The 18,983-nt window shown below is 40.8% G+C and overlaps 1 protein-coding gene across 2 annotated transcripts; it reads left to right on the top strand.

Annotated features, from left to right (window-relative positions):
- The first annotated feature begins 228 nt into the window (after positions 1–228).
- ciita (class II, major histocompatibility complex, transactivator) lies at positions 229–18,400 on the top strand. Of its 2 annotated transcripts, none has more exons than XM_030734971.1 (22): positions 229–1,274; positions 5,423–5,494; positions 6,159–6,194; positions 6,335–6,388; positions 7,828–7,953; positions 8,107–8,154; positions 8,503–8,550; positions 9,812–10,033; positions 10,495–10,545; positions 10,753–10,866; positions 10,965–11,024; positions 11,138–11,355; positions 11,450–12,792; positions 12,999–13,535; positions 13,783–13,962; positions 14,070–14,141; positions 14,219–14,299; positions 14,400–14,483; positions 14,606–14,689; positions 14,782–14,865; positions 17,672–17,755; positions 17,856–18,400. In XM_030734971.1, the coding sequence occupies exons 1-22, from the start codon at positions 263–265 to the stop codon at positions 17,929–17,931; spliced, it is 4,686 nt and encodes a 1,561-aa protein (XP_030590831.1). In that variant the 5' UTR covers positions 229–262; the 3' UTR covers positions 17,932–18,400. The 2 variants fall into 2 exon arrangements, with proteins under 2 accessions (XP_030590831.1, XP_030590832.1); XM_030734972.1 differs by lacking the exon at positions 229–1,274 and adding an exon at positions 4,219–4,358.
- Positions 18,401–18,983: the final 583 nt, after the last annotated feature.

The following is an 18,983-nucleotide window of genomic DNA, read 5'->3' as shown; positions in this document are numbered from 1 at the left end:
GGTGGAGGAGCGGATCATCTCAGAGGCCTACTGCAAGAGCTTCAGTCTGCATCGATTCACGGACGGGGTCACACCTGAACTGGTTCTCGGGGAATCGGCGTGTATACCAGGATGTGATGAGCCGGAAGACGTATTTGATTCTCAAGGATCCATCACCCACCACCAGCACCTCAGCCAAGGACCTCTCAGTCATGTGATGCAAGGTGGATCGCAGTCTGCCTCTGCTTTCTACGAGCTGGCAGGATTGGAGTTTGTCCCATCAATGGATGAATATTACAGCTCAAGATCGGGCCCACAGTTTTACTCATTAAATGGAGATCAAGTTATTTACAGGAATAAACTAATTCAGGAATTGGAGGATGGGGCAGCGGTGGACAAACACTACCAAAATCAAAAGGTCTACCCTGTACAAACAGTGTTTGATTGCAGTCTTACATTAAATGATGAAATAACTGAACTGCTGATGAGTGCAGATTCAATGCAGAAGCTTGTAAGCGATAGTGAAAGGGTAAGTCAGGGGAATTTGGATGATGAGAGGGAGTGGTTAGAACAGATTGAAGAGGCTGCTAGGCGGATTGCTGTACCTCTCTGGCAGCACTGGGATAAAGGAAGGAGGATGTTGATGCCTCTGGTTCCCTGTAACACAAGTGGATATTCAACAAGTGAAAACACAGTGACACACAGCGAAGCACAATGCTCCATTCTGGATATGGAAGAGGAAACAGAGCTTGCAGCCGCTTGCAGGACACTCGATGCGTGTGCCGGGAACTTTAATTCAAGCTTCACGCTGGATGCTGAGAAAGCTGCTGACACACCTGAAGAGTTTTATTTCCCCACATATGATGATGTGCCAACACCTAGAATCAACATGGATCACTTCCAAACATTTGGAGAAGGAAGAAATGCTTCACCTGTTGAGGTCGGTGCGGCAGCAGGCTCAAACAACAACACCACGGACAATATGGATGACTTCCTGGATGCTTGGTGGCCAGGTGAGAGGACAGTAGAAACAACAGATGACCTCCTTCGTCTGACTGCAGATGCACAATGTAGTGCAGGTTCTGGGCTCCCACAATTTATCTTTCCACATTTGAGTTCCTCATTTACACCAAAAGACCCTCCAGTTACAGGACAAGACAGTTCGTTTTGTTCCAGCGCAGATTCTAACATGACTGCAGGGCTTACAGAAAATATTTACAAGACTGGATATGGAACTGCAGCATGCAGCACAAACAGAGTAACAGACCTCCGTGAGGATATAGATTCACACTGTGGTAAGTTGTGGCTCATATCATGGTCCTCTTTAAATGTAGCATATTCGTTTATTTATAAATGTTGTATATATTTCACTGACTTCTGCTTTACTTTGCTGTTCCTTCTGTAATTTATCATTTACATGGGGTTCTGGAAAACACTGCTGCTTTGTAGGCACTAATACAGGTTTGGCTCATGGCTTTATTTTGGCTTCATTCCTGCCAAGACAGGATTGTGTGGGTAAGGCGTGGGCTTACTTTCAGTTTCATTTTGACTGGTATTTGGATGTGGATTAAAAATAGGCTGTGTTAACACCCATTTTCCAAATTCCCCCCCCCCCCCCCTAAAAGAAAACAAAAACAAGAAAAAAAAAAACGCTCTGACCTGTCTTATGAAAGGGTTTTTCACCCCTTCCGGATTTCACGTTTTTTTTCCCCTTATATTTGTCACAATTGAATGTTTTCAGAGCATCAAACAAATGTGTAGTAATGTGAAAATTCAGTAAAGGAAGTCACTTAAACAGAACCTACCTGACGAAGTGATGTAGGCTAAAAGATCGCACAAAACAACACATCGTTCCACGAGCTAAAGCAACTCAAGAACAGAAAAGAAGTCACTGACATCTATCAGTCTATAAAGGTAAGGCTTTGGGACTCCAGAAAACCACGGTGCGAGCCATTATCCACAGATGGAAAAGACTTGAAATAGTGGAGAACCTTCCCAGGAGCACAGGGACTGCATTTCCAGCTCATCCCAGAGGTCACAAAAGAACCCAACATCTGAAGAACTACCATTAAAGAGTGGCTGAGTCTGCAGGACCTTAAACAGACCCTTCATGCTTAAAGGCCCTCCAATGGGGCTGGATTAAAATAAATCTACAAAAAAGAGTGGGCCAAAATTCAGATGTGAAAGCCAGTTTGCAATGGCGCCAATGGAGCCAGGTACGGTATCAGGTTTAGGGGGCAAATACTTTTTTCACATAGGGCCAGTTGGGTTTGGATAACTTTTTTCCCTTAGTTAATGTATTATCATTGTCTAAGATTAAAATTTCTTTGATGATCTGAAACATTTAAGTTTAACAAATGTGCGACAAACCAAGAAATCAAGAAGGGGGCATATACTTTTACATGGCACCGTATATTCTTCTCAAGGGCATTTTTACAGTAATGTGGAGGTTGTAAACTTGCAGCCTAAAGCTAGTAGGCTGTGATATAGACTGCCTTTAATTGATTACAATTAGATCATTACAATTAAAATACTTGCTTGCATAGATTTATAGCTGCTCTTTCCACAGTAGGCTTCTCCACCACGTCACATTTTTTTCTGTTATTTTAAGTCTTCAGTTAACCTGAAGAAGCAAACAGAAATCTTTCGTTATGAACGTTAAGGCAGACTGAGCACTAATATAATTAACATGTATAATTAACTTTGCTGTGGTAACCTATAATCAGTGTGTGGAAGGGTTTGGCAGACCTGTTTCTAGTAATCTTTACCCATGTAGAAGTTACTGCCATGAGTCAGTTACAAGGGTGGAGCTTTGGTTTCATAACTTTCTGTGTTATATGTCCACCGAGTTAAAGACTAGGTTATTCCTTTGTTCTGTTATTCATACAGCTTCCAAATGAATGGAAAGATCATATCTTTTGTTCATATGCAGTCTACCACAGAACACAAATCTGCAAAGAGAGAAAAAGGACCTATCCTTTGTGGCTTATTAGAAATGTTTTGGCATTTATTATTTGTTATGATGGCAGAGGGACAAAGAGCAGGGGGTGTGGCATACAGGAAATGACCTGGGAACAATTGAACCTGGGCTCCTGCAATAGCCTTTTGGTATGTGGGTCACCTGCTCAACCCACTACCAAACGATTTTTTTTTTTTAAAGGAATTTAATTCCTCCACCCCTCTCTTTGTCTTTGCCCACAACCTTCCCAACCTCCGCTGTGTGAAATATGTTTGTGTGTATTGATGCCACTCATCCTGTGTGAGTTATGAATCTATTTTCATAGTTTTGTGGTGACTCTTTTTTTTTTTTTTGCATGAAAACCCTGTTGGATGACTTGTTACAGTAAAATCAAGTTTCAAGGAAATCAGTGAACATCAGAGCAACATAATAATTACAGAGATGCAACTTTCTGTAAAACTAACCCACCTTTCGCATTTCATTATGTAACTATGTGGAGAAACTGGTATCAATGGTATGAGCCTGATGTAACTGTTGTTGGCAACGGGGCACAATCCATGTGATTCATCTGACTGGCAGGGGCAGAAAAATAGAGCAGGTGCTTTCCACTCTGTAGATAACGTTTACCCCCATTTCCTTGCCCATTCCATTCACCGCTGATGCTGTTTTTCAGTTGCTTTAAGGAGCTGAAACAGAGCAACTAAAAGCACCTCACTGCGATTCCCAAAAGCCAAACAATGAACATATAGTATTTAGCATGTGTAGAAAAATATCATAGATGTAGGAAAATAGTAGCATAATATCTTTAGATGATGATGAAAAAGGAAATTTAAGCAATAACAGATTAAAGTAAAAACTGAGCCATGCCCACAGCTTGGGAGCTACTGATGGCTGTTGACATGTGCAAGGGGAAGTTTTAGATTTGAGGTCAAGTACAGTTAGCTTAAAACTTGCAACACACACACACATCAGTGATGAATGAGTGAGAAATAAAGGCAATATAACTGAAAAAAATCCACCTTTAAAAGTTACTTCTCTGTCATATTTGAGGATGTTGTGATGGCTATTATGTACAGTACCTATTTGCTTTATAACCTTTCCTCATAACAATTCATAATAATTATGGTGTGATGTTAGAGCCTTAAAGTTTTTCTTCGTTTTTCTTTTTTTCTTCTTCTTCTTGTTAAGCCAGAGCTAAACCAAAAGCAGAATGCCAACCCTCCGCTTTGCAAACCTAACCTCCCAGACGCGGTTTGGTAGCGTATATTAGGCAAAGTGAAAGTAAAAGCAGAGTTTACCACAGCAAACTGCGCACAAGTGTGTGGGTCAACTGAGGATATATGCAGCGGCGGTTTATGACTCAGACAATATACATCAGGGAGTATAGCCGACCTGAGCATCATCCAGTGAGCCTCGACAGGTAGGAAAATTATCCTAAGAGTTGCTGCGGTGGGGCAGGGTGGGCGCAGTGATCCAAAGTGCGCAGGAAAGTAGTAATAAGTTTTCGCGGGAATCAAATCTCTCTTTTTTTTTTTTTTTTTTTTTTCTTTAATAGACGTGAGTCACTTTAATTATTTTAAGTTTGTTTTGATTGAATTTTTCTAATTGATCACCTGATTCATCACCAAAATTATGGTTTTAAAATGTCCCCACCATTACAGACCCCCACGTGTAAAATGGTGCGCGAAAATAACAGATGAAAAGTTGTTGTAAGGGAAAGTAAGTTCAGCTGGGGATTTGGGGGATTTCTACACAACTGAAGTATATTAACAGCTCAAAATCACTTATTATGTAAGGTTAGATGGTCTCCGTGTTAGTGGGCAGCCATGTAGGGTGGGACTGCACTTGCAGCAGGGACAAAGAATTTTACGCGTTCAGGTTGTTGTAGCTTTTCTCATGTTTGTTTAATATGGTCTTGCTATTCTAGTTGTGCAGACAACATGGTGCCAAGTTCCAGGAAGCATTTTGTTATTTTGTGTGCGATCAATGCATATTTGTTTGTTTGTTTGTTTGTGAAGGTGCCAGTCACACATTTAAAATTTACTGCTTGGTTTTTTTTTCTTCTTTCAAGTACACATTTGTACCCACCATTTGAGCAGTTAGCCATACAATGATAAAGTCAAGGTGCTAACCAAAGACCCACTGTGTGTAAGCACTGAAGTGTATCATGACAGTTTTTCTTTCTTTCCACATTGACGGAATGACATAATGGAATCCTCTTGTGTTTTCTCCCATCACTCATGCTTTTATCATGACAGGTATTTTTTTTTAGGCCCATTATTGTGATCACATTATGATTGGAATACCTTTCCAGAAATTTTACAAAGGCATCCCCTTGGACTCAAGGATGAACTGAATATATGCTGGTAGCTAAAGCCTCTGTAACCTAAAACAAAAAAGTCTTTTTATAAGTCTGACATAATTATGTTACATAATGTTAAACTATCCAGGATATTTGATTTCTCTCCCTGTGTGTATTTTTAGATGCCAAAATGCTGGAAGTGGATCAGGATTCCACCTTACCCCGTTTGTACTTAGAAGACCTACTGGGTCTAGGTTTGTATTGCTGCAACTTTGATTTCTGCAGAGAGAATTAAACATGAATTATGTGTTGAGGCTATGGTGATATAAACAATACATTGATTATATAGAAGCAGTCACACAGAATATTGTTGGTGCTTCTTTCAAGGGTTAAGATATAAAAAAAAAAAAAACATATACAGTTGTGGTCAGAATTTTACAGACATTCATTATATATACAGCTACCCAGCAGTATATAAGTCATTAAAATCATATCCAGCTGCAACATTAAATTAATGCACATATTAATGAATCAATAATTACGATCTGACCTTAAAAATTAATTACGCTGCATAATGAATACCTCGACTTTATGTTCTTTAAGTATTGAAGCTGAAGCCTTTGTGCGGTTATTTAAAGACTATGATTTTTCCTTACATAAATACTTGTTTCATGATCTTACAAAATGCTTATTAAATATAGAAACACACTTACAGGCTCTTGTGCAGCACTGCACTTTTTATAATGATAACAGCTGTTGCTGATAATAACACTGTCATCCTGTTAAAGAAGTCTTGGAGACACCCCTGAAAAATAGCTGCTGAAACTGTGAAATTTTAATTATGCAATGAAAGATTTGAATGAAAGTGGGAAACAATAAGTTTGGGTTGGTCTGATGAGGGTATTATTTGTTTTTCAGAGGTTTTGCCAGAAGACATAAATGATGAAATGCTGGGTAAGTGACAACCAAACGTCCACATGTGTTTACTTGTGTATAGTGTACTGTATGTAAAAACAGACATAATAATGGTCTATTAGATGTCTTATATGTATGTGAAGGTAATCTATTGTCTAATTACCCCTGCACATTTTTAGATCCCGATGCCCTCTTGGCCTGGTTAGGTCGTGAGGATGAACCCAACGACAGCAGTAAGAATCTCCTCTTGTTAGTTTGCATACAAAATGGACAAATATAAAATTTGACCCTGCGGCCCACATAACATAAAAAAGTGAAAGACAGTCATATAAAGGCAAGTGCAACAACTAAAGTTTAAGTTTACAAAAAAAAAAAAACATCAAAAAGAAGCAAAAACCAAACAGCACACAAGCCGATAAGGATCCCACAAGCAGGGACCACATGAAAGGAACACAGGTTGGGTCAAAGAAAAGTAAAAGAACATACAGACAATTAATAAACAGGACTACTTTTCATGATAGGGAATGTACAGGGTACAGGTGGAACTAGTTATTCTGACAGACGGTCACAGGGGGAAAAAAAATAAAAGAAGTAAAACAACCAGAAACAAATAAATGAATACAAACAGGAAGTGGCACAATTGAAAAACACAAAAAACAAATATTGGCAGTGGAGCAGAAGACAGAAAAACACTAGAAAACATGAGAAAAGAACAGAAAAAAACAAAGGGCATGGCAGTGATAAAGACATGTGAATGAACATGGGGGAGGGAATTTCAGTATTTCAGTCACAGGACTGATTTGGTTTCCACGGTTGAGGTCACTGTGATTTCAATACATTTTCATTTAAAAGTTCAAAGCTCAACATCACGGTAGCGTAATCATTTAGTCATAATCATTTGGTCAAATACTGAACTGAAATTCATGCAGATTCTCTAGACTACAAGCAACAGTCAGCGATAGCATTAAAACTACCTCCATTAAAATGGGCACTTCCGCCTCAAACCTCCATTCAGTCCTATGGGTAGGACTGTAGGGACTGGGAATGGATGAATGGGATGCTTGATTCAGATCTAGCGTTTCTGGAAGCTGGGTTATTATAACCAGCCAATATGAGCACAACTCCTATATATATTACATGAGCCCAGGTGGTATAATCACATGTGGTAATCTAATTGTAGAAATACACCAGTGCTGTTTTCTCCACCTCAAGCAATGAGGAAGTATACATAAATACAACAAAACACAATTGTATTTTTTTCCACTGTCACAGCCACAGTTCCACTCTTCATGCCACTTCCTTATTTGAATATTTAGAATGACAGGCATTTAAAGTTAAGCCATGTCCACAAAGCAGCCTCTGTGAATGTGCAAAATGTATCTGCACAAGTGTTGCAGTTTGTTAATATACAGAACAAACCTATCTGGATTCAGGAATGCTGCTTACAAATCTAGAAATAACATAAATGTCACTTTTTTTTTCCTGTAACAATTAGTAACCAACAATGTTATGAGCAGGCTCATAATTTTATGTAACATTAAAAGAACAGTTCAAAAATTTAGAGAATATTTATGTTATTTATGCAGGTTTTAATGGTCAGTAGTAAACTGTTATGACAGTAAAAACTATTTTTGGTAAGTGTGTCCACTAACTGCCACCCTGACTCTTTTAGTTCCTTTTCCATGGACTTCAGATGACCTTCCCATGGCAACTGAGGTACCCAGCCCCAACGAGCATGAGCGGATACAGGAAGCCCAAGCAATAAGCGAAACACCAAGGAGGAGAAAAAGACAGAGAGGTAATAACTGGCCCATAACTACACCAAGAACAGCTGCTTCTCTGCTGTACTAGCATATTTTTTTCATATAAAACTTAATTTTAGAATATTAGGACTAATTTGTGAGTTTCACTTGATTGTTTAAAGGATTGTTTACATTTTTTTCTTCTCCAGTTTCCCAACGTGATGAGAACTCCAGAGCAAAAAGGTCAAAAGCACCAGGTAAATAATCCAGACTCCTCTTCTGATTGTCTGCCATCAGCCATCAGCCTGTGAAGTTTTATCATTCACCTATTTATCAATTTTATAGTCAGCCATAATACTCCAGAGTCCAGGTTCATATAGCTTCAAAACAGGCGAGGATAGTACTTGACACTACACGTCATCACTTTTCAAATCATGTTCAGTTTTTGGTTTCCATTCATATCGGTATATTATGAGATCCCTTGGCAGTCATAGTTAAAGAACTAAAACCCGCTAGGAAAAAGGATATGTCTTTAAAACAGGAAAAAATCTCCACAGTAAGGTTGTGACTGTCACGTTGTAATGTTGGTTCTTGAACTCTTGCAGGTCAACCGAAACCCAAAAAGGCACAGGCTGAGCCAGATGTTGATCAAGGTGAGTTCTGAAAATTAAAGCCAATTTCGAGGCAACAGTTCGGAGCTTTAAACTTAAGGCGCTGTGAGTGACACTGAGTTTGAGCTGAAGGGCAGGGGTTGGAAGAGGATCACTAGGATTGTCTTGATATCGCTGGGTTGTCGTTTGGGTGTGTCAGCAAAATATGGGTTGTAAAAGTAATATATTAAACAATGATATTGCAAATATCACCTGAATTTCTTCTGCACACCAATATAAAATGCTAGCACAAAAAGAGTCACTCCCAGTCCATTCTCGTGAGTGACTTTTTACAAATGAGTTAATTACCATGAGGTTTCAGTGAATTAGACTTATGGTTAAGGGGTACTGGCTATCTACTGTATGCTTGAATCGGCTAGTTTGCAGCTTCAGATTGCAGATTAAGAAACAGGAAGTTAAAATCTTGAAACTGTGAGTTGAGAGGTTACATTGATGAATTTCAAGAAGAGCTCACAGCTCACTCAACTTCCTCCACATGAGTTTGGCACTTTTTAGCTATCCAGTTTATTTCTCCATGTGATGAAAACTCCCAAGTAGGTGTTGTCATTTACTTCACCAGCTGCTGATCAGTGAGCAGATTTATTGGAACAGCTACAAAGCAATGAACAAATTCAAAGTTGAAATGCATGGCCTTCAAATGGTTCCAAGTACATGTCCGCACCACTGCAAAGAAATGCACGTAATGTATTACTACAGTTACTAATCAAACAATTAAGACGTGTGTTGCACTTCAGTTCTTCAGTTATTGGTAAAATTGGTGTATAAAATAAAAAAGATGTGCCTTTTCATGCACACTTGCACAACAGTTGCCTGACATGAGTTTGCACAGGAGATAAGAGAAATGACGGAGCAGTGTACTTTTGAGGGATGGCGGGGGTTAAATGTTATTTCCAATTTGTTGAGCTACGGAGAAGAAAGTGATCGTTTAGAGCAAAAGACCTACTGTATGCTCCCCATATTAGGGTAAGGATTTGTGGTCATACTTGATGTGAAGTTTAACATTATATTGTTACCCAGTAATTTGGTAACAATACATATTAGACGAAGTAGGGAAGCGACACAGAGTAGTCTAAGAAATAACTTTCAATAGGAAGTGAATAGTGCGAGAGAGCTAAATCACTTGTTGTTGCTTGGAAAACAAATGTTCCAGTTTGTTTTCATTATTCCGAAACCCTTCTTGATAACTCTCAAGGCTGACTAAACCAGTTCCCAGAAAATGATGCCAATTGCGGTTGTTTTGCAGAAACTGATCCCACATCAGGGCCGAGTCCAGCAGAGACATTACCAGCACTCACCACCACTTCACCAAGAATCCTGTACGTCTACCCGTCCCAAGCAGGCTCTGCAATTCCCATTCAGCTGATCGCTATCCCTGACACTGCAGAATATCGCGTCCAGCTGTCTCCTCCTCCTGTCATTAGGTTTCCACTCCCCAACAGCGCTGCTACACCTACATATATATTAGGTGAGATAAGTATTCACATGCAAAGAGTCATCTGTGTTTTCTGTGTACTTAAGGTGTTATGAGTTTATTGACACTGTGGCTTGGTAGAGGAAATGAGCTGATGTACAGTTTTAGTTGTCCTGGAAATCTGATCATTAAGCTTCTTCTAAAAAAGTTTGGTTTAGCTACAGCTGTGATTAGCAATCATATACCCGTAACACAATCATCTCATATGTGTTTACAATAATGGAGAAAAAAAGTTGCCTAAATCTCAAGAAGATTTCAAGATCCTTCTAAACGCAGTACTACACCCTGAGCTTCTTCCAGATTTTTTTTTAAAATCTCTATTTATTTTCCATTCCTGTTTCCTTTCTATTTGTGGTTGTGTTTTTCATGTGATATTTTTAACCATTTAATGTGTACTCACTATTTTTCACATCCTGTATAAGCAGCACATAATCTAACCATTGTTTCTAATGCAGTTCCTACTGTGTCACCACCCTCCAAATGCCAGCTGCCACCACTATCCCCGGGTGAGCACAAAAAGAAAAAGTGAATTATTTTCTTTGTGTGTGTGCGCGCGCGTGTGCACGCGCTCTGGCAGTGCCGTGCTATTTATTGTTCCGCATTACAGTTTTGGTTCTGTCTTTTAAGAGATGACATGGAAACCAGTCCGTGTACTGTCTGTTGTGTTTGTGTGCGGATGCAGTCACTTCAGTTTTCCTTTCTTGTGTTTGCAGTTGATGGCGCGGTAGCTCCAGTCCAAATGAGTTCGTCCCCACTGGGCTCCCTGTCGGACAGAGCTAGCAAAGCCATGTCTCCCCCTTGTACCTCACCCGTCTCCCCAAGCAATGGTGAGCACCAGTGTTTGTCTCAAACCTTCCTCCTTGTGGGTACATTACCGTGCAGAGTTTCTGCCATGTGACAAACTCCATGATTTGTTCCATTTCAGAAATTTCCCCATGTAAGGAATCTCCTCTTCCGCAGTCTCCCAAGGTCCTTGATATTCCACGTAAGTTACCAGATGCGTTTAAGGATCTCTCCTTACTTTGTCTGCAACAATTACCTGACTATGCAATGGTTTACAGAGAAGCAGCTTGGTACTCACTTGTGTTTCTTCTTTAGAGGTTGTTAAGGACCACATTCAGGAAGCCAAAACCCACATGAGTCAAACTTGCCAGGATATAGAAGCGGGCCTCAGTCTGTCTTCTCATTATGTGGATGTTCATGTGAGTCAGAGAGAGGTACTTCGCTTGGGAAAAAACACCAACAAATGCCTGGACAAAGAACTAGTCATCAAGGGAGATACAGATCGGCAAAACACCATGCTGTCACTAAGTCAGGTAAGATAGTCACTTTTACTGGACAGATTAAATGAGCAGTGAAACAGGACAAAACTCTGATAAACTGATTGCCTGCTTATCTTTTCCCACTCAGATCTTTGATGGTGCAAATGGAGACAAATCCAGACAGTACATTTTGCTCTTTGGCAATGCTGGGATGGGAAAAACAACTCTGATTAAGAAACTGTGTCTTGATTGGTCCAGAGACTGCATCCCTCAGTTTGACTTTGTCTTCCTATTAAATGGCAAAAAACTCAGTATAACAGAGCCGACCTACAGCCTTCAGACACTCCTACTCAACCTCTCCTCCTCTGCCCCATCCTGCACGGACCCAGAAGCAGTGTATGCTCAAGTCCTTGCAGCCCCTAAACGTGTGCTCATCATTTTTGATGGTTTTGACGAGTTAAGGAACTATGAAACTCTACTTCAAACTCAGGAAAAAGACCTAATAACTTCATTGCAAAAAGACAGCAAGACAAAGACTTTCACAGTAAGGCAGTTGTACTCTGCCATCCTTCAAAGGGTCCTGCTCCCAGGCTGCACTCTTCTTCTCTCCACCCGGCCACGAGGCACTGCCAGCCAGCTACTCAGGCGTACAGACAGCCTTCTGGAAATGTGTGGGTTTACTCCAGCAAATGTGGAAACATATTTGTCCCAGTACTTCACAGAGCCTGGTCTCAGAGCATCAGCTCTGGACAGCTTAAAAAGCATCAGCTACCTGAATCTCCTCTGCTGGAACCCTGGACTATGTCAGCTGGTGTGCTCGATTTTAGAGCAGTCCAGAAGTTTGGAGGTCCTACCAAGAACTTTAACTGGGCTCTGTCATCAGGTGCTGTGTCTGAAACTGGAGAAAGACAGCAGGAGCACACCCTCACACACTGAAGCCCAAGCACAATGTTTAAAAGACAGTGAGACACAAATTTCAGATAATTCTCAGGTGAAAACGTGTCGGAAAAATAATCAGACGAAGTCCAGAACACAGACGCACACTTCCTCTCGCACCCAAAAAGCAAGGAGAGCACAAGAAAGGGAGGCACAAGCACAAGATAAAGGGGATCAGGATCTCAAGAGTGTTGGTGGAGATGCTAGAACAGAGGACAAAGAGTTGCTGGCTCAGCTGAGCTCTTTGGCCTGGGAAGGGGTCAAAGCCAACTCTTCCAGCCTTCCTACCGGACAGGCTATATCTGCCAAAGTCAAGGCGTTTGGCCTGAGGACAGGGCTCTTGCTCTCTCATCTCCTGAGAACAAGTCCGGACCTTTCAAGTGGTGACAAGGAGGGAGGACAAAATGAGGCAGAAGTTGGAGAGACAGAAAATAAGAGTGAAAACAGCGAGAGGACCACCACTGAAATAGCTGAGCACCAAAATGACCATATCCTCTTGTGGGCCAACCCTTTCCTTCAGAGTTACATGGCAGCAGTTCATTTGGCTTTGTCGAGGTAAAAATAAGCCGTTTACAGCTTCATCAGAGAATAGTGGGGCTAAAAAGAATTGGGAAAAAATGCTTTTAAGATTTCATAATATGTGCTGTTTAGTATGCTGTTAGATTAAAAATGAAAGAGACTTTTCTTTTCCACTTGTAGTATATTTTCTCTTTCACTTTCTTTTAATCTCCCTGACTCATTTTCTTTTGGTTTTTCTCCAGGAATGTATCAGACCGATCCTTTCTCCAGACCCTCCCTTTCCAGTCTGGAGGGAAAACCCGTCGGCGACCTCAGAGGGAGGAGCTGGAGCTCACTCAGCAATTTGCAGTTGGCCTCTTGTTCCACAACAGGACAGCACTGCAGCGACTTCATGTGCACACAGAGACAGCCTTCAGAGATATGGTGGCCAGCAAGCAGGCTTTAGTAACAAAACACCTGGAAGGGCTTCCCTATGGTGACCTGAGTCCCTCCCAGATCTTGGAGGCGTGTCACTATGTCTATGAGGCAGGTTTCACGTATGATGATGGTGGCACAGATGCTGGTAGGACACAGCTGATGACACACCTGGCAGCAAATCTTCCAGAGTTCCTGACATTTCATGGAGTTCAACTCAGCCCGCCAGATGTGTTCACTGTTCAGAAAGCCCTCGAACAGGGTGGAACTGAAGGCAGAAGTTTCTGTTTGGACCTGGAGGACTCTGGTATCCAGATTTGTGGACTTAGAGCTCTGGTTGGCCTCAACAACATCAACACATACAGGTAATGATTGCATACAGCTGTTTGGCTATCAGCTGAGTTTGCTACACGCTTCCCCCAAACTGTGACTGTCCAATTGTAGTTTAATAATCCTGTTTAGGCTCGTCTGCAGACCAAATATGAAAGGTTTGGGAATTCTTTACATTTTTAATTAGAGTGCAATACTCAGTATTTAAATGTTTAAAGGGGAGTATGGGATTTTTTGTGACACGATAGTCATTGCTCTTCACACTTGATGCGTGTCCTCCAGGTCATGTATTGCTGATGCCATCACCCTCTGGGAGTTGCTGGAGCACAGTGGTGAAGAAGGTCTCCTACAGAGGGCAGTGTCCAAGTTCACAATCCACCCTCTGAAAGCTAAACAGGTGTGCCACATAGAGCACCTGGAAAAGCTGGTGAACATACATATTCACAAGAGGCTATCAGACAGGTAATACACCACACACACACACACACACACACAAACATTCAGATTTACACGGCAACATACCAGCTCTTTTTGTTTGGTTGGTGAAAACGTGTTATATTCAATTGTAGCTCCAGCGAGTCGCATTCCATCCTGTCGGAGGGAGTACCAGCAGTTAAAGAGCTGCACAAGCTGGAGTTTGAGTGAGTAGCTCTGACGTACGATATTTAAATGTCATTGCGATGCTGGTGATGATAATGATGATACATTTTCCCTGTAGACTTGGTCCAGATAATGGTCCTCTGGCTCTTCCGAAGCTGTGGATTCTCCTACCAGGGCTGCATAACCTACAGCACTTAGAGTAAGTATACAATACACTATTGTCCCTATTTTTAAGGCATTAGTCTGTGTTTATGAGACGTTTCTAGTAGCTGACACTCTTTTTCTTTCACCTCCTTTAGTCTAGAGAACAGTAAGATTGGGGACAAAGGTGCAGAGAAACTGGCCAATGCATTAGTCTCACTCCCTTCTTTGGAGATTCTAAAGTGAGTATCTGTCTTTGGTGGTACAAGGAGAAAATTATTTGAATTAACATGACATATGACATCACACAATCTAGCTTTTAACTTTTTATGTGTGTTTAACTGAGTATTTTTCTGGGTTCCAGTCTATCACAGAACTGTATAGGAGACGAGGGTGTGAAGAAGCTGACGACCACACTGAAGGACCTGCCTAATCTGCACTGTTTAAGGTAGTAAATGACTACAGAACAACATTAAAAAATGGCACATACTGTTGACCCACAAAATTTCACTTCCCTCTCTGTTGCTATTTTTTTTACAGTCTCTACAGCAACATGATTTCTGATGAAGGGGCAGAGAGTTTAGCAGCTGTTCTCCCACACATGTCTTCCCTCACTGACCTTGAGTAAGATGACACAATTTTATTCAGAACTGATGCCTAAGAATTATGTTCTCATAACAATTACACTGAAAGGTCTCACGGTTATTTTTAACAAAGGTCTTACCATTTAAAATTCCAACAAAGTCCACATGTAGTGTAGGTTTTGTGTGGGTATCAGCACTAACCACAAGACTTGAGACTCATGGCTTTAAGGTTCAACTCACATGTTTGAAAGCTATTTGTTCCACTTAGTTTTCACTTGTTTTTTTTTAATACTGTAGTTCCTTTTTCACTCAGGGTTTGGTTTTGTTTCCACTCACAGTAAGACACCAATAACTCCATAGTTAGAATTAGGAAGGGATGAAAGTGACAATGTGACTAGTCTAGCAAGCCTGGTTATCAAAGTGCAACCATAGACAGACCAAAGTGTACCCTACCATAGTACAGATGCATCACAAAGAGACAGTTATCTGCATATTATGTCATAATCAGCTGTGTGGCAGGCAGGATAGGACCCCATAGGACTCCAGAAACAGGATGTAAAGAGACCAAAAATACCGAGAGCCATGACAAAAACAAAAACGACAGCACAAGGCTGGTAGCAACAGTCCAAAGTCGGATGTCGGGGATGAGACAGAACAGAGTTCAAAAAACACTGATGGGATGCTGTAGCTGAAGGTGCTGAAGACTGTGACGACTGAAGAAATGTTGCAGACAGAAGACTGGGACCACTCTGCAGGGCACGCAGCCATCTCCACCAATGACTGGGGCTGCTTGGGAGGGTCCACTGCTATCCCTTGAGGCTGATGACCCAGCCACCTCCACCCATAGAACAGGCATGTGTCCAATGTTGGGCCAGGTCTCAGCCGCCCCCACCGCTGGAAACAAAATGGGTGCAAGAGCAAGCCTGTACTTGGCCGTTCCCACCCATGGAAATGAAACGGGTGTTTGTCCCAGGAGCCCTGCAGGAGCATACCTCACAGTCTTAATAGCAGTTGCAGTCTCTGAAAATACATTCTTTGTTTACTCAGTCATTTTTGGAGCTTCAGACTCACTCCACACACACACACACACACACACACACACACAGACACACAGACAGACAGAGGGGGGGGGGGGGCAAGGGAAGCTTACAATGACGCAACAGGGACTGGAGGAAACCACAGGAAAATGAGACTATCAGGAACAGGTGGAGACACAGCTGGGACTCAATGACACAGAAACAGGAAGTGAGTAACAGATAAACAAACGCAGACGTAACACAACACAGGGCGCAAAACTAAATACAGAACGCCCGAGACAAGGGACCAGGACACAAAGGGGTAAAACAGGGATGTGGGGAAACAAGGAGAGCAAAGGGAACAGGAATTATTTACAGTAACTATTACTAAGAACAGGACTCAAAACATATAGCAAACTGAGAATCAAAACCATAGGGAAACTCATAAATAATGAACTTAAATGAACAAAATACTTGGCAAAAGGCCAAACAAGGAGTGTCCAACCTATCAAAATTACTTCAAGAGTTTATCAGCATCTCATCCAGGAGGTCAGAAAAGAACCCAGAATAACATCTAATGGCATCCATGGGAGAGTTACAAGGAGAAAACCACTGCTGACCAAAAAGAACACAAAGGCTCATCTCACATTTGCCAACAAAAACATCTTGATGATCCCCAAGACTTGTAGGAAAATATTTGAAAACATTTCACCTCTCATCTGAAAGGCTTCTTCGGTTCTAAACCACATGGCGGAGAGTCACAGGTATTTATTTTTTGGGAGGTTTGAGTCCCGTTACATCTGATATAAAACCAACACAGCATTTCATAAAAAGAACATCATACCAACAGTCAAACATGGTGGTGGTACTGTGATGGTCCGAGGTTGCTTTGCTGCTTCAAGATCCTGGACAATTTGCTGTAATTGATGGAACCATGAATTCTGCTCTCTACCAGAAAATCCTGAAGGAGAATGTCCGGCCATCGGTTTGTGCCCTCAAGCTCAAGCGCACTCGGGTTATGCAGCAGGACAATGATCCAAAACACACCAGCAAGTGCACCACTGAATGGCTCAAACAAAACAAAATGAAGGTTTTGGAGGAGCCTAGTGAGAGTCCAGACTTAAACCTGACACTTTGGCATGACCTTAAACAGGCCATACATGCTCGAAAATCCTCCATTTAAACAATTCTGCAAAGACGAGCGGGCCAAAATTCCTCCACAGCGATCTGAAAGACTCACCGCTGGTTATCAGAAACACTGGATTGCAGTTCTTGCTGTTAAGGGGGGCAAAACCAGTTATTAGGTTTCACACAGAGCCAGGTAGATTTAGATAGCTTTTTTTCCCCCCTTAATAAAAGAAATTCACATTTAAAAACTGCATTTTGTATTTACTGAGGTTATCTTTGTCTAAAATTAAAATTTGTTTGATGATCTGAAACATACATGACAAATATGCAAGAAAATAAATCAAGAAGGAGGCACTGTAGGTCATAATGTAATATAAATTTAAAAATTAATTTGAAAATTCACGCCCTGTACAGTGGTCCCAAAACTGTGCATTTTCAAATAGATGTTTACTGAGAATGTATCCAAAAAAAGTGAACTGCACTTGCACATGTTTGGCACTTCTGTTTTGGCTTTATTATTAGTGTTCATATGTCCAAATGATGAACAAAATATAATGTGATTTCCTCATTTATGCTATATGCTTATGGCAAATGATTAGATTTCTTGGTCTGTAGTCTCTGATAGACTCAGACTGTTCACAGGAGACACAGTACAGATGCACTGAAAACACATCTAACCTCTGCCTTGTTTCTCTTTGACAGTGTAAAGTACAACAAGCTAACAGATGTTGGAGCACTGAGCTTGGGAGCCAGCCTGAGAAACTGTAAAAAAATGAAGACTTTAAGGTGAGCTATCCTGTTGAGTTATTTCATCACAGAGCTTCATTTTTTTCCAAATCTTTTTTTTTTTTTTTTCCTTACCTTGTTTCATTTCATTTTATCACAGGATGTGGAACCAGTGTATCCCATACGGTGTGTTTGACAGACTCCAGCAGCAGGACAACCGCATCCTATTACACTAAAATACAATTCTTATGGACTGTCTTAATCATGCAACTCATGCATGTATACTCAGATTGCACAATACATTTTTAAGGATACAAACAAAAGATTCATGAGCTACAAATTGCACTACAACTACTTTCTTCTTTTTTTACTTAAGGTTCTTTGTAAGATTCCAATATGTGCATTACAAACTATTTTCTGTATGTGAACTTTTTACAACTTAAAGAAGCACAATTGCACTTTTATAGTCGGTTTTTTTTTTTGTACTTTTTTAAAAATAATTGTCTGCACCAGCTGTTGCCATTACCTGAAAAGCTGCCTTTGTGTATTTGAGGTTGTATGTGTATGTGTGTGTGTGTGTGTGTGAGAGAGAGAGAGAGAGAGAGAGAGAGAAAGAAAGAGAGCATGTCTTTATTCGTCCTGCTATAAATTATACGTTGTTGACTGTATGGTACTCTCATATAAATAAAGTGTTTTGACAGTGTCACCCAGTACTATTTTGTGTTTTCTTGCCACTGTTCACATCCTGTGTTCAATAAACTCACTGGTTGTTTAAAGATTTTTCTTTTCACTTCCTTTACTGCATGTTTCTGTTCTCCATTTTTATGCAAACTGACATTTAAGAACATCAGTGGTGTCTCTACATTTGCACACATTTAAAGATGAAAAAAAAATTCAATTTCTGAAATACCCTAAGAAAATATTTAGAATTCTTCACTATTATTCTCATTGATGATTATTGGTAAAAAAAAATGGACCAAGTCAAGCTTTAATCTCAACAAACAGAAAGTGAAAACACATCCCAGCAGCATGGCTCATCAGAACAGAATCAGATCACATCTGGTAGATCTTGGCAGTTACTATGCATAATGCTGAATATCCCCCCCATGCTTCACAGATTCTAACAAATCTGAACAGTTATCTCTGTTGGGGATTTCCACTATCTAGCGCTGGTGAGTACGAAGAATTCCCATAATGTACTGCTGCTGCTGTTCTCTGGCACACTTGCTCACTCTTGTGGATAAACTGCAGCATGACACCGTGCCGAGCACCTAGTTACTAATAAGGC

Source organism: Archocentrus centrarchus, chromosome 8 (genome assembly GCF_007364275.1).
Source record: "Archocentrus centrarchus isolate MPI-CPG fArcCen1 chromosome 8, fArcCen1, whole genome shotgun sequence".
Lineage (NCBI taxonomy): Eukaryota > Metazoa > Chordata > Actinopteri > Cichliformes > Cichlidae > Archocentrus > Archocentrus centrarchus.
This window is presented reverse-complemented; position numbering and strand designations above follow the sequence as displayed.

Coding starts and splice junctions, on each gene's coding strand:
- ciita (XM_030734971.1), top strand. CDS start 263: ATGGATGAATATTACAGCTCAAGATCGGGCCCACAGTTTTACTCATTA. Junction 14,484..14,605: donor CCTTCTTTGGAGATTCTAAA/GTGAGTATCTGT, acceptor TCTGGGTTCCAG/TCTATCACAGAACTGTATAG. Junction 14,866..17,671: donor TCTTCCCTCACTGACCTTGA/GTAAGATGACAC, acceptor TCTCTTTGACAG/TGTAAAGTACAACAAGCTAA.